General features: G+C 39.1%; 2 protein-coding genes across 4 annotated transcripts in view; one reads left to right on the top strand and one right to left on the bottom strand.

Annotated features, from left to right (window-relative positions):
• Nucleotides 1–14,059, top strand: part of soga1 (suppressor of glucose, autophagy associated 1) — a 79,566-nt gene extending 65,507 nt beyond the window's left edge. For all 3 annotated transcript variants that reach the window (XM_023956415.1, XM_020704474.2, XM_011476824.3), the window contains exons 16-24: nt 3,886–4,038; nt 4,238–4,354; nt 5,488–5,546; nt 5,666–5,792; nt 6,454–7,029; nt 7,133–7,400; nt 7,498–7,710; nt 8,559–8,974; nt 9,055–14,059. In XM_023956415.1, the coding sequence (XP_023812183.1) occupies nt 3,886–4,038; nt 4,238–4,354; nt 5,488–5,546; nt 5,666–5,792; nt 6,454–7,029; nt 7,133–7,400; nt 7,498–7,710; nt 8,559–8,974; nt 9,055–9,189 (2,064 nt within the window). In that variant the 3' untranslated portion in view covers nt 9,190–14,059. The remainder of the gene's footprint in view (nt 1–3,885; nt 4,039–4,237; nt 4,355–5,487; nt 5,547–5,665; nt 5,793–6,453; nt 7,030–7,132; nt 7,401–7,497; nt 7,711–8,558; nt 8,975–9,054) is intronic.
• A 2,565-nt stretch (nt 14,060–16,624) lies between these two features.
• dnajc16 (DnaJ heat shock protein family (Hsp40) member C16) lies at nt 16,625–25,276 on the bottom strand. The gene is made up of 14 exons (XM_004070318.3): nt 24,614–25,276; nt 24,476–24,542; nt 24,077–24,401; nt 23,818–24,002; nt 22,715–22,819; nt 22,477–22,635; nt 22,269–22,399; nt 22,003–22,186; nt 20,049–20,228; nt 19,892–19,968; nt 19,700–19,780; nt 18,332–18,415; nt 18,088–18,258; nt 16,625–18,004 (listed from the first exon to the last, which is right to left on the bottom strand). The coding sequence occupies exons 1-14, from the start codon at nt 24,778–24,780 to the stop codon at nt 17,554–17,556; spliced, it is 2,367 nt and encodes a 788-aa protein (XP_004070366.1). The 5' UTR covers nt 24,781–25,276; the 3' UTR covers nt 16,625–17,553.
• Between the last annotated feature and the right edge of the window lie 37 nt (nt 25,277–25,313).

Raw genomic sequence — 25,313 nt, 5'->3', positions numbered from 1 at the left:
ATATCGAAATAGAGCTGTGAAAGAAAAAACCTGGAGCAAGATTTGCACCACTGATATTTCCCACCAAGCCTCTTCTAACTGTGCTGGACGTGTGCCAATAAACAGTAGAAAAGAACAAGAAGGAGACGCCTTTTCCTGCTTGTCCAGTGTGAACACATTGCTCATAGTCACGTTCAAGAAAGCTTGATCAGCGCACTTTTGAACGTGAACACGCATCACACGCCTGGTGTGTCCGTAGCTTCATATTTCGGAAACATCAGCAGAATTGAACCCTGGTTCTCTGAAACATGGGTGTTAACGTGGTTCAAACCCGAGGCTGTCAAAAGTTTTCTTGTGTTGCTAAATCTGTGGCTTCTGCTGGTTTTGATTAAGCTATCTAATAATGTCACTGTTTTATAGTCGGAGTCATTTTTTTGCAAACAATTCTTTTTTTATTCTACTCAAATATTTAGTTTTATTCTTATCAAACTAGCTAAAATGTCGACGCCTGCATAGTGCAACTCTGAGTTTGCGTGTGCGCGCTCAGGGGTGCGTGGCTGTTTTACCCTGACCTAGATGCCACAGTTGGATACAATCTCCATACCAAGCAATGCACGTTTTGATCTAAGCAATCAATTTACCACAGAGGTCTGTGAGTGTGTGTGTGTTTCTGTGAGTGTGTGTCTCTGTGTGAGACCACACATGGCAGACACTTCTCAACAAGTCAACTCAATTCCAAACACTGCTCTGCTTGTCAGACAGCTGGATGAGAAATTATCCCCACTGTTCAGGCGTATAGACAAACACTGTCAGCAACGTCCAAAGTGCTGAGAGCATGACAGATAATACAATTTTTGTTTTGTTTTGATAATTTATAAAGATATAAAGATCTTATAAGTTCTGCACTGATGCTTCAAGTCCTTTTGGTTAATAGCGATCCATCATGACTGTCACACACATTGTCATTGCTGTCATATCTGTAATGACTGAGCGAACAGCTGCACTCTCTGATCCCTTCTGTATCACATCTGTTTATCCAATTCCCTAATGTAGAGAGGTATGATTTATTGGTTAATATGCGAGTATATTCTATATTCTTTGTATGCAAATGAAGTAGTAATAAATGGTTCACTGACATCTTGATTGTAAAGTTCTCACTACATTCATACGATTTTTCATTGACAAACCTTTGATCCATTACCTGAATTAAATCTTTTCATTTAACTTTTTGCATTCAAAAAGTTCTTTCTAGCACCTCTACAGTTTGACAGAGATCCTTCAAAGGGCAAAGTTAGCATATAGTGCGAGACCATTTAAAGATCTACATGGATGAATATTGTGTTTTTGCTGTTTTTAACATTTTGCATTTTTCTGATGATGGAGGACATATATGAAGAAAAATACGCTTAAAATGCATTTCTGAGTATTTCTTTGTTCAAATCATTGTGAATCAGGAGCAGGTGGTCCTGCCCACAACTCAGAGGTGAATTTCTAATGAACTACTGCTGCTCTGCAGAAACTATGTCCTTGAAAACAACCCAGGTTTTTTTAAAATTTTGGCTAAGAACGGCATAACCATAATTACCAATGGGAACACTTTTAAAACAGCTAAAAATCCATAACAGGTCCTTAAATCCACAACAGTTTTAACAGCAATTTATTGCATGCACAAAAACATAAAACGTCTTAATTTTTTTTAATGTATAGATTAAATAATATGTCACAAACATCTACAAAATCAATAAAGGAAATGTTTTATATGTTACAAAAAAATCTGGAAGTCTTAGTGGGAAAATCTGCATATTATTTTTTCACAAGACATGTAAAAGTCACCAAAAAACACAACAAAACACAAAAAAATCTGCTAGATTTTGAAAATTATACATGTAACTTAAAAACATATTAGCTCGTTTGGTTTCAACACCACTTCTTTAAGGCATTTTTGACCTGAAGGCAGATGTTAACCAGCTATATATTACTTTCTTATATAATCCAGGATAAAGTTTTTCAGCGAAAGCTTACACTTCATCTTTTGTTTGTAGCAGTGTGTAAAGATGGAGAGAATGTAAAAGGACAAAAAAGAAAGATCAATATTGCATGGCAGGGATTTTCACAGAGACGAGCCTGTGATCTGCTACTGCTCATCATCAATTTGTATGCATAACCTTTAAAATATATTCATTATATTAGCAGCTCTGCATGTCAGCATTTCTAGAACTCCAAACCAGTTAAGGTGGTAACTTATTATTTGATCATGCAGGCAACTTTGACTTTCTAAAAAAGGTACAATTTTCTTTTTTAAGCTTTAAAACCAAAATATATATTGTCTTTTTATTAAAATGTAGTCATCTTTACCTTAATAAGAACATCTTATTCAAAGACAAATCATTATCAACCCTTTTATTTATTGCCCTTTTTTTTAGTTTTCATGTTTTTTTCCTCTGGGTTATTCTCGTAAAATGTAATCACTGTTCCTCTGTGCGATTTTACACATTCAAGTTCATAAATTAAAGTAGGTGTACCTGCTTAAAATCAAGCGTCATTGATCCACCAGTAAGCAGCTGTCATCCAAAGAAGTATAGTCACCATTTTACAGGGAACCTCGTTGTTAGTCTATGGAGACTGGAGCTGGGCTAAGTCTGTGGGTGTTTCGCTGTGATAAGTTACCTGACATTTTCATTAGCTGCTAACACAAATGCCACGGAGGCAAACAGAAAGGCAGAGAGCAGATAGATGGGTCTGGGTGTGTTTGTCAAGCAGATGGGCTGCTATAGACCCTGAGGCTCAAACAGGGGCGGGAAAAAAATGCAGAACTGCTTATAAGAAGTTGAAGTGATCCCCCCTACAGGATCAGTGACAGCAGCCAGATTCAGAGTGAGAATGCTCTAAATAAAGGGTGAGAAAAATGCAGCAGCACGGAAGCTTGAGGAAATGTGCAAAGAGAGGGTGAAAAGGGTTTGGGGGGAGAGGAGGACTGACAGGAAGGTTCAGAGACGGTGCAAAGAGGCAAAGGTGGGACTTCACAAGACAGATGTGCATAATACATTTTTTTTACCAACCAGTTAATCATTTATCAATTACCTCTACCATCTGCTCAAGTCGGTTTCTTTACATTGCAGCCTTAGCTCAAACTGTCATTAAGTACATCTTCATAAAACTCTTAGAAGTATTCACAAACCATTATCACTCTTCCTGATCTGCACTGTTCAAATGTTTAATGAGATGTTTTTTGTCTCATTTAAGCAAAACGATGATTCTGATCACTTTACGCATCAATGTTTTACAAAGACCAGGAAACCAACCTTCAGTTCTTCTAATAGCTGCTTCAGATTGAACTGTGCATTTAAGCAAGCATATATATATATATATATATATATATATATATATATATATATATATATATATATATATATATATATATACATATATATATTTGCCTAATAATATTTGTTTTCGAGCATATAATGTGGGCATTGCCTCAGGTTTTTTTGTTTTATTATAGTAAAAAAAGCTTTAGCTTTATCACATGGTTGCATTTGAAATGTGTTAGATATATTATATATTAAGGTAGTTATCATTTTTGCAGGGGTAACTATTTATTCATTTTTGAAAAAAGACAATGTTTGATTAAATGAGATGCTTTTTAATTTTAATTTCTAATGATCTGACTCTTTTTTTTTAGTTAAAATCAATGACTCCTCTTGTTTTGAGGACCAAATTTGTCTGATTACAAAGTTAGTTAATTTGTTTATTTACATGGATTTTCCTCTCCAAGCACATTTTCTGTGTATACAACGCAAATTAAGTTTAATGTCTTTTAAAATTGTTGAGACAAATCTAATGTTTTCACATTTCAGTACAAAAAAAGGAACCATTTTTATGAAGGTTTTTGTTTTTGTCTTCCAGCTTGAGGCCAAATCTGGCAAAGCCACCGTAACTCTTTCTCCAAGTGAAACACTAGACACCTCAGACCTGAAGGTGGCGCTAAAGAAGGAACGCGCGGAACACCAACACCTCCTGGCAGAGTCCTACGCTGCTGTGATGGACCTAACCAAACAGGTAGCGCGCGTGTGTGCGTGCGTGTGTGTGTGCGTGCGTGCGTGTGTACGTGCGTGCGTGTGTGCGTGCGTGTGTGCGTGCGTGCGTGTGTGCGTGCGTGCGTGTGTGCGTGCGTGTGTGTGTACACTCCACTCTGATGGTTATGAGCTCATCTCTTGTTTGCATCATCTGCATTTGTCTGGCTTTCCTGAACAAACAGCTTCAGATCGGAGAAAGAAACTGGGGCAGGGAGAAACTGGAGCTGCTGGAGAGGTTCGCTCGGGAGCGAGCTCAGTGGGAGCAGAGACTGAGGGAGGCCACCGCGCTGCAGGAGAAGGTGGGAGGGGCCTGAGGGCGAGGAATGTCAGAAATGCTCTTATGATGTTACAGGATGAGTGTGACAAAAGGAGGACATTGAAGGGGAGTTTCAGAGGAAAGAATTGTTTTTGTTTTTTTTCCATTATATTCTAATTCTAACCACAGAAACTTTTTTAAGCAAAGCAAAAGCAAAATCAGACATGATCAATTAACTTCATAAGAGATGAAAATTGGATGTTAAATAATGATTAGGGATCAGATATTTATTTTCTTCTCATTATTATGATAATAACTTTGTACTTCAAGCATATTATACCAGATAAATCTCTACTAGAAGTCTGCATGATATGAAAGGACATATTATTGCCATAAAACACAGCAGAATTGGGCACTAGTTTGAAAAAAATATTTTTTTAATGTAAATTAAAAAGACACTGCGGGAGACGCCTGTTAATGGACCGTCTGCAAAGTGCAAGCTACAGAAAAAAAGGGATCCAAATATATATATATATACATATACATTTTATATCTCAAAAACAAAAAGATGATTACATTGATATGAGCTAGTCATAAAGACGCATCATCATCATATTTGTGCTGCAGCAACAACTTGGAAGAAAGTCAATTTTTAAGAATTCTAATGGAGATATGAATCAGATCTGATCAAAAATGTTCAATAAGTCTGAAAATATTAAAACTGCAGTCACCAAACTTTGTCATATGACTAATTATCACCTATTCTTACTAGTTAAAGTTAACTATTTTTTAAAATAGTCCTAGAATGAAAAGGTGCCTCTGCGCTATCACACATAAGATCTGTGTGTCTCTGTCATTCTTGTTTTTACTTTTCACTCGATGGGGAAATTGATGTCACCCCTGAAGTGTGAAACACACCGCCTCAGCATTACCAGTGTGGGTGTGTGTGTGTGTGTGTGTGGGGGGGGGGGGGGTTGTGTGGCTGCTGCCTTAATGAACCAATGAAAATTGTCTTTTCTTCCAATCAGAAAAAGGTTTGTAGAATATAAAAGGTGATTTTAAGGTAATAAAAGAAGTCAAATTAAGATTGTGCACAGGTTATTTAGTCATTATTAAACGACTGAATTAAAATCTATTGATTTTGTACTAATGTCTTCTCTGCCTTGTCTATCAAAGCCCCCAGGTGACGAATCCACCATGGACTTAAATACTGCTAATGGAGTCGAATCAAAGAGGTGACGTCTGATGATTTTTTTCAATCACTTAGGAAGAAATGATAGTCACAAATGAAATAAAAATTTTGTTTTGTCCTAGACTTTTATTAAAGTGACCTATAATGTTTATTTCTCTGAAGGTCATCTACTGTAGATCAAGAAGATACTGGAACCCCCACTCAGGAGAAGTTTGCTCTCCCGCTCAGTATAAGTCGCCCACAGCTTGGTGGCACCACCGAGAAGCACTGGACCTACCAGAACCGTGAGGTTTGTAATTGACTTCCTGTTTTGGACTGTGAATGATTAGTCATGTGATCCAATGATTAGTATTAGGCTGATTTGATCTCACATCTTCAAGCAATGTGGTTGCCAGTCACATTGACTCGCATTAATAATCTGTAGCTTTTACAAAAATAGTAAAAGTATGGAAAATTGAGCCCAGGAGCTGATGGAACACTCCCAGTCAGGTTTTTCTAGAGCTGAGAACATGTTGGCAGCTGTCAATCAAGACAGCTGTCCAGCCATCCATCCATTTTGAGAACCTGCTGAAACCAGGACCTCCTCGCTGCCTCACAGTGCAGAACAGCACTAACATTGATGCTCAATTTGATGTCAAAAACAGAATCCAAATATATAAACATTTTGTACTCCAAACAGACATTAGGCTTGTTTTTTTTTTTTTTTTTGAGAAAAGTTGTGAAAGTGTTAACTATGTGGACATTAGTAGGATCACTATCTGACTCCTTTAGTTAAAGCATTTTTTATATATAAATATATATTTCTATGCAGTGGGCTGTACTGGGTGGGCTACAACAATCCCATAATCCCCAAAAAGGACCAACCAGGTTTAGGGAATCAATGGATGGATATTTACTTATCATTTTAATACAAATGAATTGTCACATATGTATTCTTTGTTATATTTTAGATGCTGGATGTCAGAGAAGCGAGTAAAACTTGGGATGGACCGAGTGGCTCCAGCAGCAGCTCTCAGATGGATCTGGAATTTGTGCAGAGGAGCTACACTGCTCCAGTCAGCAGTGGGATCAGGATCTACTACAGTCCTCCTGCTGTGAGGCGCCTGGAGCACCGACAGTCACGCCAGGAGCCTCAGCACGGTCAAAATGGGGCCTCCTCACTTGGGGAAATCAAGAAAGATGCCAGCGTAGATTCAGTAGACACGCTGGAAGGTCGCCCCCAACAACCGGCATCCTTCTTCTCTTCTTACGAGCAGTGGCTGAGCTCGTTGTCCAGCCAGCACAGAGAGCTGCTGGAGAGCAGGAGCAGCTGCATTTCCAGCTCCTTGCCGAGCGTCATCAACAACAGTGGGTCACCTAGCAGAATGGTTGACGGGATGATGTCATCTTCTGCTTTCCACGACCTGGAAATTGGGGACATTTCAGCCAACTTAAGCGACGACATGAAGGAAATGACCAACTGTGTCCGTCAGGCCATTCGCTCTTCATCTCTAGAGAGGAAATCCAGCAGGGAACCTGGCAGTCCGGTAATGTCCCTCTCTTTTATTCTTCCTTCTGTCAAAAATCTTGGGTTCAGAAATGTTGCAAAATTATTTAAATAATCTTCACTAAATGTGTTTCTCCATGCAGCCGATCAGTGTGTGCTCCAGATCCACCCAGACCGCAGCTCAGAACGTCAGCGTTGGGCTTCAAACGGACATCCTTACCAGCAGCAGGATGGCAGGGCTTCACTCCAAGTCCTGGTCTCCTCGTGCATCACCAACAACCACCTCTTCACTGGTGTCGGCCCGAACGCGACAGATCTCCACATCTCTGGATAAAGTTCACAGCCGTATTGACAGACCATGCTGCTCACCCAAGTATGGATCTCCAAAATTACAGCGCAGAGTGTCTTCAGGTAAAAAGTTTTTAAAGATTTATTTTAATTATCCATTCACTTGTAGCACTTTTCCCCTTCAGTTTCATAACTTTTTATGTGTTAAAAAAAACTTTAGGCTCCACCTCAAGATTGGACTCCAACAGGGACCGAAGTCTGTGGAGCCTCCAGCAGAGGCCTATAGGTGGAGGTGGAGGGGGCTCCGCCTGGGCTCGCTCCACCACCACCAGGGACAGCCCCGTCCTGAGTGGGCTCACCGACGGACTCTCCAGCCTCTTCAGTGTGGTGGAGCATTCAGGAAGCACGGAGTCACTCTGGAGGGGTGAGATCGGTAAGGCGCTCCATGTGGCCTGTGGAGGAGTTTGTAATGGTACAGCCTTCATGTTATAGGTATTCTGCTTTTATTTAAAAGTTATGAGTAGTCTTATTGTTTTGGAAAATTTGTGATTGTATAATTTCATTTTTTCAATGGAAGCCAAAAATAGTTTTAAATCTGTTTCTTTAAATTTTTTAGTAAAGGGACTTGACTCATTTTTTTATGTATGTAATATTTTGCTAATATTATAATTTATGTTTCATGGCTGTATTCCTCTTTGCCGCCTGCTGTCTTCTCTCAAACAACATTAAATGCTTTGTTTATACAAAGTACTAAAAGTCAAGTGGAAACATATGAGTTGCTGGATGAGCTCCATTGTTGTTGTTAGCTTCACCCCGCATGCGCCGTGACGCTCCAACTTTGAGTGGAAACGCTCACCAGAATTGCCTGGACCATTTAAAATGGGATCATACCGCTCAGTGGAAAAAAGACTTAAATTTTCTGTACAACCAAAAATGTTGGTCCGGTTTAATGCTTTAGTTTAATGGGTAACACAATAATGGAAATGCTCAAAATGCCGGACCACTCAGTAAAAACCAGGCTCAAAATCCTTAAAACATTATTTTTATCTCTTAAATGGAAGGTTGTGTCTTAAAACAAAATGTTTTCTTTTTATATATTTCAGTTAAGCAGCAGATATCAATAATAATAATAATGAATTTGATTTTTTATGGTGCCTTTCTAGACACCCAATGTCGCCTGTATAAACTATGAATTTTCCCCCAAATTCTTTTCATTTCCATAAAACCAGAAAAGGTTTTTCTCAATTCCAAGACGCACTAATGATCAGTGTTTCCCCCCAGGTACCGGTCCTACTGCCAGTCCAGCTCGACAGCTTCCCGCTGCAGGAAAACCCTCCGCTGTTGGGTCGGATCCCAGCCCTCAGCGGTATGGCGGACTGGTCCAGGAATTCTTCAGGAACGTCTGCAGCAGCCGTGGCTCAGGAGGACTCCCCGTCTCAGGAGAGAAGGTTCAGAAGGATTCCCTTAGCAGCCCTGGGGGTCTGGGAGTTCTGGGGGGATTTGAACAGTCCAAGTTGGAGTGCCCATTGATGGCGTCTGGAGGACTCGGCGCTGGGGCAGCATTGGGAGGAGGCAACGACAGCATTACTAGGATTGTAAACAAGAGGTTTATGAGACAGACAGCTGGTGAGGAGATGGTCAGTATCATGGGTGGGGGGAAGGAACTGATAAACAACGCTGTTGCTGCAGGGCTTGAGGTAAGATCTGATCCTTTGTTTTCTCATTTAAAATATATAAAACATTCAATATTTAGCATAGATGTGTTGTTGTTTTTCAGGAATCCCCCTGCGACTGCGCTGCCCAGTCTGCCTGCTTCGCCCGACCATCGAGAGCTTCTGGTCGCCAATGCAAGCATCGACCTCAAGACTTTCCATCCACAGCAGAGGACAAGGGGGATGGTTGCCATGAGTGACGGCGCTCCTGCTGCTCCACTGCACTCAGAATACCGCCTTCACACACAGGCTTTCATATGTATACATGCTCACACACACCACAAGTGCACTGCCAAACACTGAGAGCACACTGCAGACTGCCCTACAAGCCTACTGCCACATGAGCACAGACACACAACAGCCTGTCACTGCTGTCCGGATTGTTCCCATGATGCCAAGGACACGTCTATTTACCAACAAACTACCAGCATCCACTTTTAACAATGATGTCAGAACCGGACCTACAAAATCCCCAGTTCACACTGAAGCGGTACTGCACCCCCCTCCTCAAATCAGTTAACCATCCCACTGTTCAATCATCCGTTCAATTCAAAAACAGGCAGTTAGAGAGGGGCTGTCTGCATATGCATTTACTCCAGGGTTACTCTGGAGGCTTTCACTCATTTCCATCACTTTTTGTTAGAAGCTGATGGGGTTGATTTTTTTCTAGAAATGTTTTTTTTGTCAGAGATCAACTCCAGATGTTCGGCTGAGAGATGTTCCTGCTATGAGTAAGACATTCCACTGAGTGTTTCTAACAAGCGTTTGACAGGGAAATCCTGATTTCACATTATAGATGAGTGTTTTTATGACCACGAGGATGTTTATTATTATTGGATGCACAAAAAGGAAGAGCTCAGCTTGACCAGGCCTTAACTGAAGGACCAGTGAGATCATAAAACTAAAAAATCTCATAGAAGAAGAGCAAAAAGCTTTTGGTTTTAAAGGACTATGAGTAATATTGGAAAGTTGGTTAGGGACTAATGGCTCCAAAACCTTCTACATGTAAGGGACCTACATCCATAGAAAATATACTTGATCAACTCATTTGAGGTCAGAGGTCAGACAGAGCTGTGACCTCTAACCTTAAAACCTGCTGTTTTTTTCTGCCCTTGGATAACAATTCACGTAGTCACAGAAAAAATATACATTCCTTTTCTAATAATATGGCCAATCCGGATTTTGGAAACTTACACTTTAAAACGTTTTTTAATAGCTATTTAAAATATCTAACACTTCCTCTTTCACCTCAGAAATAATAATAGAACACTAAGAAGTTAGGAAAAGTGCAGCCTTGATCCTCTCAGTTTCACACTGTTTAAAACGTGTTAGTATATTGTAGACTCCTCACATCATTCCCTTTTTACAAGAACAGGAAGAGTTTTAAATGTAGATGTAGCATTATGAATAAATAATCTTAAAATTGAAAGCTGAGAGCTGAAAATTCATTTTGAGACCAGACTCAAACAGAGTGGACCGTTAGCTTTTTTTCAAGAAAAGCACATTTTTGGCCTTATTTATTTTATTTAAATAAGTTGCAAATAAAATAAAAAAGCTAAATAATTTTTTTCTTTATTTACTTATGGTTTATGCATTCAAAACAGTCCGCTTTTAGCCATTCACATGTTAGAGAAAACTGGGAACTGAAGCAACATCAAACATTGAGCACAAGCATACAAATACAATTATCTGCATTTTTCTGAGTTCTCATCACCTTTGCTACAAATGAATCAAAGTGCCTGCTAGATCACCTGTTTGTTTTGTCACAGCATGAACTAAATTTAAATTAAACATAATTCAAACCCTGCTTTTTTTTCTTCTTTTCTGTTTCGAGAAATATTGATTTTTTTCTGGTGAACACGGGCAACCAAAAAGTGAGCAGTTTTATAGGAAGTTCTCCATTTTAGAATTTTGTGATAAAGGTTTTGATTTTTGAAAAGTAAATACTTATGCCCACATTTTCGTTGTTATTATGTTTTATTGTTTTCTCTAACGTCACTCGGTTGCTGTTTTTATTACTTCATTGTGGTGCTACTCAGCAGAACAACTGCTGAAGGCTTCCTGCTGTTTCACGAGACGTTTGCCCTTCGGTGTTTCACAGATCCATATCAGGGCATTACATTCAGGGTTCATGTATTCAGATAGTAATCCGAAGAAGAACCCACAGTTTCTATGCTGCCATTTATTTCTAGGTTTTAGGAAGCATTGACACAGTCGGCACAGATCTCACTACTGCAGAATCATTTTTCCATCCACTGTACAAAATGTCTGTTAATCGCAACACTAGCTTTTGGGTTTTTTTGCCCATAAATGTCGGAGCTATTCTTTATTCTTTTTTTATGTGTCTCATTTTGGTATTTAAAGCTGAAAACTTTAATTATGACAGATAATATTATTCTGATGCACACTATATTTAAAAACATGAAGAGAAAATGGGTGGTGCAGCCAAAAATGTGCTGTTAAAAGGCCAGGACAGATTTTTGGTCGTGTCTGCATTCCCTACCAACCCAGTGCGCTATGCAGAGTATTCGCCATCTTTTTTGGTGGATGTCGGGATCTGCAATTCCAAAATCCAGTGCCCCTAGAAGTTTCTGCAAAAAACCAGTGTACATCAAGGCTCACTAGATTGGCTAAAATAGACCACAATGCATTGCATTTGAAAGATCTTTCATTTGAAAAAAAAAAAAAAGTAAACTTATTTTTTTAAATCATCCAAGTTTTTATCATCAGAACACAGTAGATTAATGAATAGCTTTGGTCAAATGTTCATTTTTATTAGATTTTTACTTCTGCAAATGGGTTGTCAATGAGTTTGGCGTAAAAACGAAAAGTAGTGAGCATTGCGTGAAAATCCAGAGCACAGGATTGCCCCACACTATATAGTCTTTTAGGGGTAAGGGATTGAATTTGCTAACTTCATAAGCTAACTACTAAAAGAAAATCTAATGTGGTTTTAGGGGAAAATAATATTGTTTGAGATGCAACAACTCTAAAATATGGGCATTTTGTTTTTTCCTCTTGTTGGTGCAGCTTTTTGAAATTTAAGAAATTGTTTTGAGCAGCCTAATGTAATAGGTTCGATCGCTGCTCAATAGTCTAAGCGTTGTTTTGTTCCTCCAAATGTACCTCTATTAATGCAGTGATGAACTAGGGCTTAGACTGACATGCTAAAATACAATATCGGTAATCAAAAAAGTTATCTGACGGGTCGTCATTTTCCACTTGCTGCACTTCAGTCACTTTTATCAAAAATATTTGTAATCAAGTAAATAAAACCAAAAACTCGTGCATAGAAAATAACACAAAGGCTGGGGGACAAACTTAAAACCTGTCTTTGGTGCGACCCAAAACTGTTTGAATGATCCAAATCTTTAACAAATAAAAATTACCACAAGGTGAGCCATTCATGAGTATTTGGGACATTTATTCTATACCTAACAGTTATTAAGTAGAAAGAAACTATTACTTTGATTTAAACATCCATCAGGTAAAATATATTGTAATCACAGGGAAAATCTAAATAACACAAATGTAATAAAGACCAGAATCATACATTTTTTTTTTGTCTTGAACATTTTTTTTTAAATTTTCATTTATTCAGTTTCTGTTTAAAAAAAATGTAACAAAGCCTGTGATGTAGATTTTTTTTAAGTTATTCCTGTATGAAACTCCAGAAGGTTTATCAGGTTCTGTCCTACCTCTTTGTACTATTTCATACACTCTGAGATCAAAAAAAGACTCAGAGATATCTCATTTATAATAACTCTCATTATAGAAAGTCCGTGGAATTTATTTATGACATTTTTTACTGAACCCGATCAAAATATCCTTTTCGCCTAACAGAAGGTCACTTCAAGTGCCTTTGCTCTACAAAGGTGTCTTGGCCTTTTAACTTTTTGAATTTATTTTTTTAAGATTTGATTCCATCTTTTATACCGTATGAATATGCCAAATTTCATATAAACATGTTAAAATAATTTTTGATATTTTTTTTCCACTGGCAGCTCAGAGGACAAGGTGTTTTATTTTGTTTGTGACAATGCCTCGACATGGGTGAAAAAAATCATACCAGGTATACATTTGATGTTAAATGTGATGGTAAAGCATAAGCCTGTGCTGAAGACAGTGGGATATGTTGCAGCTCAGTTTCAGTCCCATTCATAGTTTTTTTCTGAATTTCAGGGAAGATATTTAATGATTTTCACAGAAAAAAAAAACATACTTAATGATTTTTAACTGTCATAAAAACACACTTTATTCTGTTTGAACAGAAATTGTATTACAGCAGACATGAAAAAAGATTGAATGCTACTACTATTGCATAATACTTTATACTGTGTCAGAAAAAAGAAAAGAAATGTGGGGCATTATTTTGTTTTCCTGCGTCAGCTCTCCATTTTCTGCCTGCCTGTCAGGTTCATTCCAGCCCTTCAGGTTATAACGACTTTAGCCACTTACATTAACACCTTACAGGTAACACTTTACCAGCTATTGGCAGATAATTCCGTGCAGGCTGAGAGCCATAGTGGATCATTTTTCTTATGTGTTTTCATCCCATTCACAAGACGTCTACATGCTGGGATTATGTAAATGAACTACTAGGTGTTCATAATGGTAGCTGAACTTAGAGACTGCCTGTAAATTTGCTTCGTGCAACCTAATCTTTTTCTAATGATGCTTGGTTCTTAAGGAGAATGCAATGAAGCTTATTTAATTTAGTATATAGTTAAGGAATGTGTCCCACTGCGCTGAAGCTTAAAAAAAGAAGGCAGATTTTTACCTTGTCCTTTTTCATTGCTTTGAGAAAAGCTGAATGTCAACAGCCGATCCTACCTGGATCGCTGTAGAAGTATGTAGCTCTCTTCTCCTATACACCTCTGTAGATAGATGCTTTTTTATGAAGAGAAACAACGGAGAGAAAAAAATGTCAGCAAATGCTAAAAAGAAAATTTGACTCAAACAAGAAGTTTTGAAAGGTGGGAATATTTGTTTTTCCGATGTAGCTTGTAAAAAATGTTACTGCCTCTGGTTTCTTATAGAATTCACAAATAAATGTTTGATGGATTTTAATGGGTTTTGTCGTCTCTTGTGTGGATTTTATTATTATATTGATTTATTTTTCTTGCGTTCATATAGTAACGTATGTACCAATATTTTACATGTGCATAAAGCTCCCTCTTGTGGAGCATAAAAACACTACAGATTGATGACCAAGATCCAACCAAGTCCAGGACAATAATACAATTTAAAAAGAAAACTCTAGTCTAGTGGATACAGAAATTATTCAGACCCCTTTGACCTGTTCGCTCTTTGTATTATTGCAGCCATTTGCCAAAATCAGGAAAGTTCTTTTTATTCCCCAATGCTGCACACTTAGAGCCCTATATTGACATTCAAAATAGAAATGTTCTGCATATCTAAAATAAAAGCAAACTGAAAGTATTCAGCCCCTTTGATATGACATTCACATTCAACTCTCATGTAGTCCATTTCTTCTAATTCTCCTCGAGATGATTTTACTCGTTAATTGGATTCCAGCTGTGTTTAGTTTAACTGATTGGACTTTCTTAGGAAAGCCACACATCTGTCTACACACCTTACAGCTCACGGTGTGTCAGGGCAAATGAGGATCGTGAGGTCAAAGGAGCTGTCAGAAGAGCTCAGAGACATCGTGGAAAGGCACAGGTCTGGCCAAGGTCAAAAAAAAAAAGTTCATTCCATGGAACACATTTGGGACTCCTGGAAGACCTGGTCGTCCAAGTAAAGCTAAGCAATCTTGGGAGAAGAGCCAAAGGATAGCTGTGGCTGAGCTCAAGAGATGAAGTATTTGATTTTATGTATTACTTTTTCAATTACTGTTACAAAGCCCATCGAGACGACTGTTGTTGTGAATTTGGGCTTTACAAATAAAATTGAATTGAATTGAAGTACGGAGATGGGAGAAAGTTCTTCTAAGTCAACTATCACTGCAGCTCTCCATCATTTGGGACTTTATGTCTCATATGTCTCCGTCTGAGACATATGAAAGCCAGCATAGTTTGGCCAAAACAAATAAACGGAAAAAAAAACATTGAAGGACTACCAGACTATTAGCCCTTGTGCTATCCTAGGCACTTAAACATTGGGAGTTGGGTCATCTAGACCCACTAGACAGTGCGCTGAAACTTTTTTCTTCAATGATTTGTGATCTTCACTGGTGTCCATGGATTACAGGAAATCTTTCCACCTTTATCCACCTTTGTCATGGTCAATGCAAGGGTGGGGTCATCTAAGGTCTGATGAGACTAAAATGTATGTTTTTGAGGTTAATAATTCTTAGCAGTGTGTGTGTGTGTGTGTGTGTGTGTGTGGGTGTGTGTGTGTGGGTGTGTGTGGGTGTGTGTGTGTGTGTGTGTGTGTGTGCGTGCGTGTGTGTGTGTGTGTGTGGAGAAAACTAGGCACTGCTCATCACCAGCCGCCCAATGCAGTCCCATCAGTGAAACATGGTGGTGGCAGAATCATGATTTTAGGGGGGTCTGTGGGACAGGATGACTGGTTGCAATTGAAGGACAGATAAATGTTAGAGATATTTTGGAGCTTTTCAACAAGACAGTGACCTAAAGAACACTGTTAAAATAACAAAGGAGTGCCTTTAGAACAACTCTGTGATGACTGTTCTTGAATGGCTTAGCCAGAGTCCTGACCCACCTGAGGATCTCTGGAGAGACGTGAAAATGGCTGTGCACCAACGTTCATCATCCAACCTGACAGAACTGGAAAGGATCTGCAAGGAAGAAGGGCAGAGGACCAAATCCAGGTATGACAAACATCTTTTATGATTTCCAAGACTACTTATGGCTGTTCTAGCTCAAAGGGGTGCAATGGGGAAATGGGATGAATGACCATGTGATTTTCAGATTTTTTGTCTATAAATAAATGGAACTTTCACGATTCGGCTGCAATTATACAAAAATGTAAAGGGGTCTGAATATGTTCCATATGCTCTGTAAATGATACATAGTTATTAATATTTATTTTAAATTTTCAAAGACAATTATCATTTCTGCACTAAAACAAAGGTAGCAAATTTGTGGTAATAATACAATGGTAGGTCGAAATAAAGTCATTTGCAGTTCCTCCTCTCTCTTCGGCTCCAATTCCTTATAAGGGTGTACATGAAGGTAAAACCCAACAAAAAGAAAAGGATAAAGCACAAAACCAAAGCCAAAACTAAGTGTTCTAGTAAGTCCCCAAATAGACCTTAGATAAAATCTAAGTGTTATTTAAAAACATATTCTAAAACTTAGTTATATTATCAATATACTTTGTTTTTTGGTTTAAACATCAATTGTTTTTCCATCACAAACATTTGTTTTGCTGTTTCTGTGTAAAGAGTTTCCTGGTTCAGTTCTACCTCTTTATACACTCTGAGTTCATCGAAAAACGCAGCTACCTCTCATTTATAACTGTCTTAACAGAAAGTCAGTGGAAATTATTTATGACTTTTTCAAATGTTATTCATTTTCCATGGAATTTTGTTGTTGTTTTCACTGCAATCTCAGCAGCTCTTTCCCAACAGGAGACTGCGTCATGTTTATTTGAAACGCTGCATGCACTTCCTGTAAAAGATAAATCAGACACCAAAGCACAGTCAAGTAAAAGTCATCTCACAAGTTATTCTTTTTATTGAACATGAACAACCAGCAAGAGCATAAATGGAGAAAAAGACCTAACTTTCTTTTTTTAAACTCACATCCTGCAAGAGAATAAATATCCTAAACAACTACACCCACAAGGTTCAGCAAATTGATATTTAGTGCATTGAAACATACACTTTCTGTTGTGGATAGAAGATGCTCTGACAGGGTCACACAGGTTTTTACAGTTTGCTACATGAAGCTACTGAAGTTGGTTGAACGCATAAAAGCTTCCTAAACTTTTTTTTTTCTCCTTCACTCTATCCGGAAATGCACACATCTTGTCGTTTAAAGTAAAATGTGTTATCATGACAACAGTGTATTGCACAAGAAATTCCACACCAAGAACATATCCTTTGAAAAAAGTTTAGCTTAGATGCATAAAAAAGGCTAAATGTCAGTGTCATGCATCCATACTCACAGTTTTAATCCACAGAGGTTTTCTACAACGGCTTGTTGAACATCTGAAATGGTTGAGGACTTTTACTTTGTGCAAAGAGCAGCAACCTGTCGTCGAGAATTAGGTCAGCCGCATGGAGGTGGGTGAAAACACGAAACTGAAAATCCCATTTCTTTGTCCTCCAGGCTTTGAAACTATATTGACAGGTGAAGCATCGAGTCCGTCTTTACATTCTCTTTCTTAGTGAGACTGGAAGTGACAGCAGGACAGGCAGGAGCAGAGGTGGCCACAGTGATTTTAGCTTTAAAAAGGCTGAAGCAGTAGAGGCTTCCCTAAATAATTGTTACCAACAATCGCAGAGAAAAGCATGCATTAAGCTCAGAGGAATCTGAAATATCAGCATCTCCTAAAGGAAATCTCTACCTCTCAAATGTGGATTTTTTTAAAATTTGTGGAAAAAAGCGTGGAAAAAATGAATCCGCCTCGGTCTATTTACTGGAGGTGATTTTGTCAATGCCAGGCCAGGTCTGGACGTAATAACAGGGCAATGTGCCTTCCATGAGTCTCTCCATCCACAAGCCGAGGCGGTCCAATTTGTGGTGGATCTGGAGGGTGGGTGTGCTGCGAGGGCGTCTGGATTTACGGGCGGGGTGATCGTCACGGGATCTGGCCCTGGACCTCCCCCCTGACGTCACCCCTTCATCCTCGGAGAGCTTTCCGTCAACGTCCTCCCCGGTGTACACGGGCTTAAACAGACAAAAGCACTTCTTGTGGCCGTTCAGAGCCAGCACGTGGCCAGTGTAGTCCATCTTGCGGTTCCCGCCGTCCTCCTCCTCGTCTGCCTCGATCTGCATGGCATCCTGAACGTATTCCAGCAGAGTGTTCATCCACTCGCTGTGTTTGTCGATGTTCAGGAAGGAGAAATGTAGAGTCATGCTCCTGGAAGAGTGGGATTGAGAAATGACTCAAATATCAAGACGTAAGCAAGGCAAATTTCCCTCCATCCACTCTGTCAAGCTCACCCCGTGAAAGAATAGACTTCTTTTGCAAATTTGCTCAGGAGGATGTTTTTCGAGGCGTCAGTGAGCACCAAGACTATATTCATGTGTCCAGGCCTCAGTTTCACCAAGTTGCTCGTGTAGGTGATGTCCGTCAGCTCCGTCACCTCCACGAAATTCTTTTTAGGTGGACGACTAAGGAAGTAAGCAAAATAAACAAAGATCATAAACACCTGAAATTCAAAAAAGAAATGCAGGATGTTCTTGCCTTGAGGTGCTACTTGAAGACCCATTTTCTGCTGTAGTCCCATCCTTCCCCGTCAGTTTCACCAGCTGATCGGCACTAGAATCACTACATGGACACAGAAAACATAAAAATAACGTAAACAGAAAGAGAAAGGCACTTAAATATTTTTTTTCTGCCATGTTGTGCAATTTGCCATGTTTGTACAGCATTTCGTGCTGTTTTTCCTCAATGTAAAGCCAGAGACCTCTTTTTATCATCTCTGTTTTTATGAGTTTTTTAGCCAACGTCCTTCGTGATTTTGAGGCCGAGTGATGATTTTGAGCATTGTTTATTTTTTGCTGTATAGAACTTTTCCTTAAAGGCCCACTCCCATCATCTTTTGATCTATTTTCAAAGCTTTAGTTATAATTATGCCGTTTTTAACCAAAATTAAAAAAACAGTGTCATTTTCCAGGACATACTTGCTGCAGAGCGGTAATGATTAATTAGAAATTCATCTCTGCGTTGTGGGCGGGGCCAGTGCCAAAGAGCATCCCACCTATCCTCCCATCACTCATAACTAAGAGCTCTCTGTTTATACTCTCTCCCGCTAGCTTACAGCTCCTCACACCGCCAACCTAACAATACAAGTGCAACAAAAATGGTGCTTGCCCAAAATTTTCTGCATTTGCTGCTTTAAACATAGTTGAAAGTTATGCAGTCTCATAATGCAATGTAATTGGAGCAATTTAAGATTACACAATAATGGAGAATCACGTAAAATCTATAACTGTCCATTTAAGCGGTTCCCAGCCTTGTTAGCCCTGCACACCGGTTTAAAGTGTAATATTATTTTAATGGACTGGCCTCTAAGGTGTGGTGGATCAATACAACAAAATTAAATGATATAACTGGCATAAGAAATGGTATTTTATATTGATCAATGTGAATCCACCGTGTTTCCAACTATTTTGGCAGCGACCTTGTTACATTATAGAACCGGTCGCTGCATATTAGAAAGGTTTGGTGCGCGGGAACAACCTGTTTCAATAAAGCCATAATTTAAGTCGGATTCCTGGTATTGTCTGCAGCTTTCTTTTATTTTGAAGTTGACTTTGTGGCTCTTTAACACTGAGGAAAGCAACTCTCAAAAGACATTTGTTTTTTTGTTTAACTTTGCTTGCTTAGAGGTTTCAATTTAGAATTAAGATACAGACTAGAGAAGCCACTTGAAGAAATGAGTGGATCTAAGTAAAGAGACTGATGTGGAGGAAAGAATCTGGTAATTTTCCTAAATAAATCCTACTGCACAATCACACAATAAATAAATAAGAAATTGTTAATGTAGCTTCTTCACATTCTTTTGGTTTCCGATACAGAAATAAACATGGAATCCATGAATCAACCAACCTGAAGGCCTGGATGACCACAGTTCCGAACAAGATGAACAAGGCAGAGAAAATGAGGGAGAGAAGAGGCATCATCTCACGCCTGAGTCATCACAGAAACAGGAGGATAAGAGGTTTAACAGTAAGTGGCGACTGAGAAAATACTTTGTACTGTAAAGTTAGAAATTCTTAGTCTAAAGATGCCACAACCTACCAGTTGTTATGTAGAATATCATCGATGACTTCAGAGAGGTAATCGTATGATGCATAGATCCACCGGATTACAAACATCTACGGAGTTAAAGTCTTATAATTACCCAAAAATGTAACTTTTATTTTATAAAGGGGAATTTCACTGAGAAGAAACATACTGAGGCGAATTCATTGTTGAGTGCAGGCAGAACAGCATCATGGATGAGGATGGAGGGGTCCTTCTGGAGTCGGTCCAGCTCCTCCAGGAGAAGCTGTTTCTCCTCCTCCCTCCCATTCCAAGGAGTAACCGGCTTGAACAAGGCTTTCCCTGCAGTGTTCCGCCGCTCCAGGATCACCACCTTCCCACACATCCACAACCAGGAATGAAGATGAAGAAAAACAAGAACAATCCCCTTTTCAAAACAAACTGAGCAAAAGGATTTTTAAATCACTTTAAACCTTGTGACTGATAATGGAACAAGTCAACATGAAAAATGCTTTTGTGAAAACTAGATTCCCTTTTTTTATTTGATAACTGCATGTTTTCTCTCAAAGAAGCCTTACAGTTGCAACAAATGGAAGTAAAAAATATGAATTCTACAAAAGAATCTGAAGAAATAGATGTTAAAAGAGTTCAAATGAAAGCAACACGGCTACATCAAACTCGCCATGTTTTCTGAGAGTAAGCTGTGCAAATAAATGACTAAGTTGGCTTACAGCCTGAAAAGTGAAGTTTTCTCATTCTTAAAGAAATTCGTCAAAATTCTAAACTAAAAACTAAATACATCAAACCTCCAATTGAATATTGATTTTTATCAGTTTTAATTTGAAGACAATAAAACACACTAAAAGTTAAAAATGAATATACTCTTTTTAGGCCTAATTTCTTTATTCTAATATTACTCTCTCTCTGATTTTGATTATGAGAAAAAATACTTAAAAAGAAAATTAACAGATAACTAAAATAAAGTTTAGTAATTAGAATGTTATGTTTTGATCTCGTATTATGCTTTTGGCAATCGTGTGCAGACTTATTTGTTTCCTGCAGTTTATCATTTCCTGATTGCAACAGCTTCAAAACAACTTTTTGTGCAATACTGTGACGCTTTTTATTTGCTGGTTATGGCAACATTTTTAATAAAAGCCATGTGAGTCATAACTTTTTAAATAAAAACTATTGAACTTGTAGTTTGCTTATTTTATCTTGCATTTACATATTTTGTCAAATTAAAAAAAAGGCTGGATGTGTTACCCCTTGTTATGTAATGTTTTAAAAATGATTTTGAGATTTATAATACTGTAAAAAAACGTAAATTATTGTTAAAATGTTAAATACTTGTAAAGTGTAATTATACTAGTAAACATGTATTTTTGTATGTGCATGCACATGTGTCTTTATATATATATATATACATACATATATATATTTTTTTATTTTTTAGGTTAATGTTGATTATTTTTTAAAAGTAGTACAAATGTTAGAACCAAACAACCTTCAGAATTCTAACTTAAGTCAGTTCATCACATCTGTAAGGAAACCTCTGATGAACTATATTATTCATTAAACGTCCAGCTGCTGGTGACCTTTTAAAACTTCAGCATGGAGACTCTGCTGACCAACGCCATCACAGTGTGGTACTGTACTCCACTGAGGCAGAGAAAAATAGGATGCAGAGGGTTGTAAAGACAGCAGAGAAGATCATCGGCTTGTCGCTGCTCCACATCCACCGCTCTCACCGAGGACAGTTCCACCCTGGACGTCACCTTTTTGACCTGTTGCCCTCTAGGAGGCGATACAAGTCATTGGAAACAAGAACTAGGGGTAGGAGACTGTCACTGCCCTAAAATTAGGCAAAAATTAGCATTTTAATTTTGCTATAGCAATAGAATGTATTTAATTAGTTTCTTACTTAGTTTGTTACTCGTATATCTTGTTCTTGCAGTCTAGCACAAGGAAAATGCTGCTAACTTTCATAGTACCTCTACAATGACAATAAAGCTATTTGGTTATTTCTGCATTCAGATAATGATTTTAAAGAGTGGTCTTCCTTATTTTTTTTTTGCAGGAAAGTAGCAAACGACACCACGGTTCCTGCATTTACATCTGACTCTGCTGGGCATTTGGCAGCATACCTGTGCTGTTGACGGTGAGCCGTCTCTGCTCTGCATGAGAACGTCACACAGAGGCTGCTGCAGCCGCTGATACACATAAGCAAACCTCACAACTTCCTTAGTGTTGGTCGATGCGAAAGAAACAAACTCCTGGTTCCCAGCAGCAAAAATGTCTTCGTCACCAGTAATGAGCAGAACACAGTATCTGAGAAGAGACAACAGTTTAATAGAAGACATTTGGATTTTAAACTGTTTTGTATCTGAAGGAAGGAAGTTTAGATTTTTACTTCCTGCGTCTATGAAACTGCTTGACGGGACACAGTTCATCAAAGAGCTTCTGATTGACCAGTCGAGGCGCAAGGAGGAACTTATTGTTGGACATGAACTCGTCAACTATTTGCTTTTTCAGTCCTTTGGCCTGTTAAAACACGAGATGTTAGAGGAGAAAAACTGGAAAACAAGAATTCTTAAAGCCTGCTTATTACTTTGTCTCACCTGTATAATATCAGCGGGCTTGTCGATGTTCTCTTTGAAGACCAGAATGGTCGGAGCGTAAGTGTTGATATTGAAGCGCTTCTGCAGATCGGCCGTCTCTGTGAGGCCCTGGTCCACATAGCCAAACTGCAGATGGTCTTTATAAGCAAAGGCTGTCAGCTTTAAAGATACAAACAAAGGATTATGACGTTTGCACTCATTGAAATTGATGCCCGTTTTTGTTATAATAACAACCTACTTTGTACAGAAGGGGAACAACAGGGACTTGGTCAAAGACCAGCACATGTGGCTTGTTGAGGTCATGCCAGCTGTTCAGGAACTGCTGATCATTCTTATCATTGACCTGAAATATGAAAATAATAAAAATTAAAGCAATAGGCAGCGTTGAATGATCCGCCCCATGGTCCCCTTTCTACTCGCCCTCATTGGATGCTTCATCCTCCTCATTCTCCCCCTCTGCCCCCCTGGTCAGAGCTGCACATGACTAATTCATGAAAAAACGTTTTTATTTTCATAATGGCAGCCTTTTATCTCCATAGCAACCATATTATTTTGCGGTTGCCTGGGGTTGATGAACAGGCCTATATCATTTTTAAAAGAATCTGCAAAAGGGAATTTTTGGATTTCCTTGGCCAGTGAAATTTCCTGTTATCCCACATTCCCAATATATTTAGATTGTGTGTCCTATAGTTTCGTTCAGCTTAAGCAAAGGACTTGCATTAAATTTTCACAATATTCCGATAAAAATTGTGAGTAACCACTTTTGCAAGCTTGCCAAGCTAACGCTGTTCTAGATGCTTTATTTCCAAGTAGCTTCCCAATGACGCTCAAGGAGTTATGAGGCAATAGATCAAAATACCTACGAGGAGTTTATATTTGAAGAAGATACTTGAGGTGATTTCTTATTTTGAAAAATTCAAGATGTTCTCCTCTTTTTGGGATCAAAAGTCAGCGAAACTTCGGTTGAGGTTGGAAACTTAACCTGGTGAGGTGTGTGTGAAATATCCTAAAGATGACTCAAACAAAAAGTTTTATTTTCCCTTATTGTGCCAAAATGTGAAAAATCTCTTAATTTTAAACTTTGCCACAAAATGGCCACTAAGGTGTTTTTCACAATGTCAAAAAATTCATTTTTCCTGGGTAATAGGCAAGTTTTGGTGAGTTTTTAAGAATGTGGTGGGGGCAACATTTTTGTTCAAAGGTGCAGTAACAAAGAAAAATTACTTTTATAATTCTGGGACAGAATATTAAACCCGCAAATCATCTAAAGCTCTATGCTGTTCTGTAAGTCTTTAGATCTGTGTAAAACATGTTTGTCCCTCCCCACATACACGTATGTACCTGCTCCACCAGCCTCTGAGGAAGAAGGTCTTCTACAAACTGCTTCAAGTGTTCCTTTGCGACAGCATAATGGAAAAATGTCACTTTGCCATTGAGGACTCCAAGTATGGATGGGGTGCGGTGAGCACCGAGGTGATTGGCTAACCGTCTTTCATAGCCTACATCCACCACGCCGATCCCAACACCTGCAAAGACAAGGCATCCACGGATGATCTAAACCCATATGAGTTCATGCATGACAGGAGACCTCATCTCTAACCTAGACTCTCCATCTCCTGCACCACCTCTTTCCACACAGGCTCGATGTGGATGCAGGTGAAGCACCAATCGGAGGTGATCTTTATCAGGTAGGGCCTCTTGTAGCTGTCAGGAACCACGTCGTTGATGTAGTGGTTGAAGTGAAGGGTGTACTTGTTGTCGCCAAAGTCTCTTTGGTTCTTGTTGTTGAACGGGAAGTTAAAGAAGGACTCATCAAAGTAGAAGTTGTCATGGCGATGGCCATAATGACCGCTGCCATACGGTTGGGTGTCATCAGTCTGCCCATAACGGTCATAGTTGGCCCGTTTATCTTCACTGGACAGGATCTGGATTGGAGATGATGCACACATTTCAGGCATGACTGCTACAAATGGTCAAACCCACCTGAACCAGAACTAACCTCATAGGATTTGGTGATCTTGATGAACATATCCTCAGCGCCTGGATCTTTATTTTTGTCAGGATGCCTGAAGAAACAGAGGCTCATTTGAACTGAACATGTCAAACTGGTTAGTTGTCCCATCAAAAATATATTTACCATTCTCTTGCAAGTCGCTTGTAGACCTTTTTGATCTCAGCTGAGTTTGCACTCCTGGTCACACCTAATATTTTGTAGGGGTCCATCTCAGATGCAGCGCGAGCTGGTGGCGTCAGCAGCACCGCCAGGACCACGGCCACAGCCAGGGTCATCTTTGACCCCCCCATCGGTCCCCCTCACGACAGCGGATCAGTTCGCACCAGAAAACGCCTCTACATCGTGACACGGATTTTGGATTGCCTCCACATCTGCACAGCTGTTCCACTCAAATGATGCCAGAGCGGAAGCATCCATAATAACATGCTAACCACAAAAACACTGGCAATGCCGCCTGTGGCTATGTTGCCTTTCCTCCAGAATAAAACGCATTTTAAGGACTGCGTCTGCTCCAGTTGTTTATGTTCTCCAAAAACAAAGGTAGTCCGCCGGTTCTACGCCACATTAGGGTGGTTTTGGTCCTCTCAAGCTCCACGATGCTGGCTATCCAGAGATACACACACGGGGTATGTTCGGCCACAAATCACCAATATTCCGGGGCAAACCGCTCTAGGAAAAAAAGAGCATAGAGCTAAAAATAGTAAATGCAATAGCGTTCTGTGACATCTTAAACACCTCTGTGTTACAACTTGACGTTTTATCGAGCCGGGAATAGATTGGATTTGTGCACCGCTCTCCCCCTACAGTCACAGAGACACACCGG

This window comes from Oryzias latipes, chromosome 7 (assembly GCF_002234675.1).
Source record: "Oryzias latipes chromosome 7, ASM223467v1".
Lineage (NCBI taxonomy): Eukaryota > Metazoa > Chordata > Actinopteri > Beloniformes > Adrianichthyidae > Oryzias > Oryzias latipes.
The sequence above is the reverse complement of the archived record's forward strand: the minus strand, read 5'-3'. Positions and strand labels throughout refer to the sequence as shown.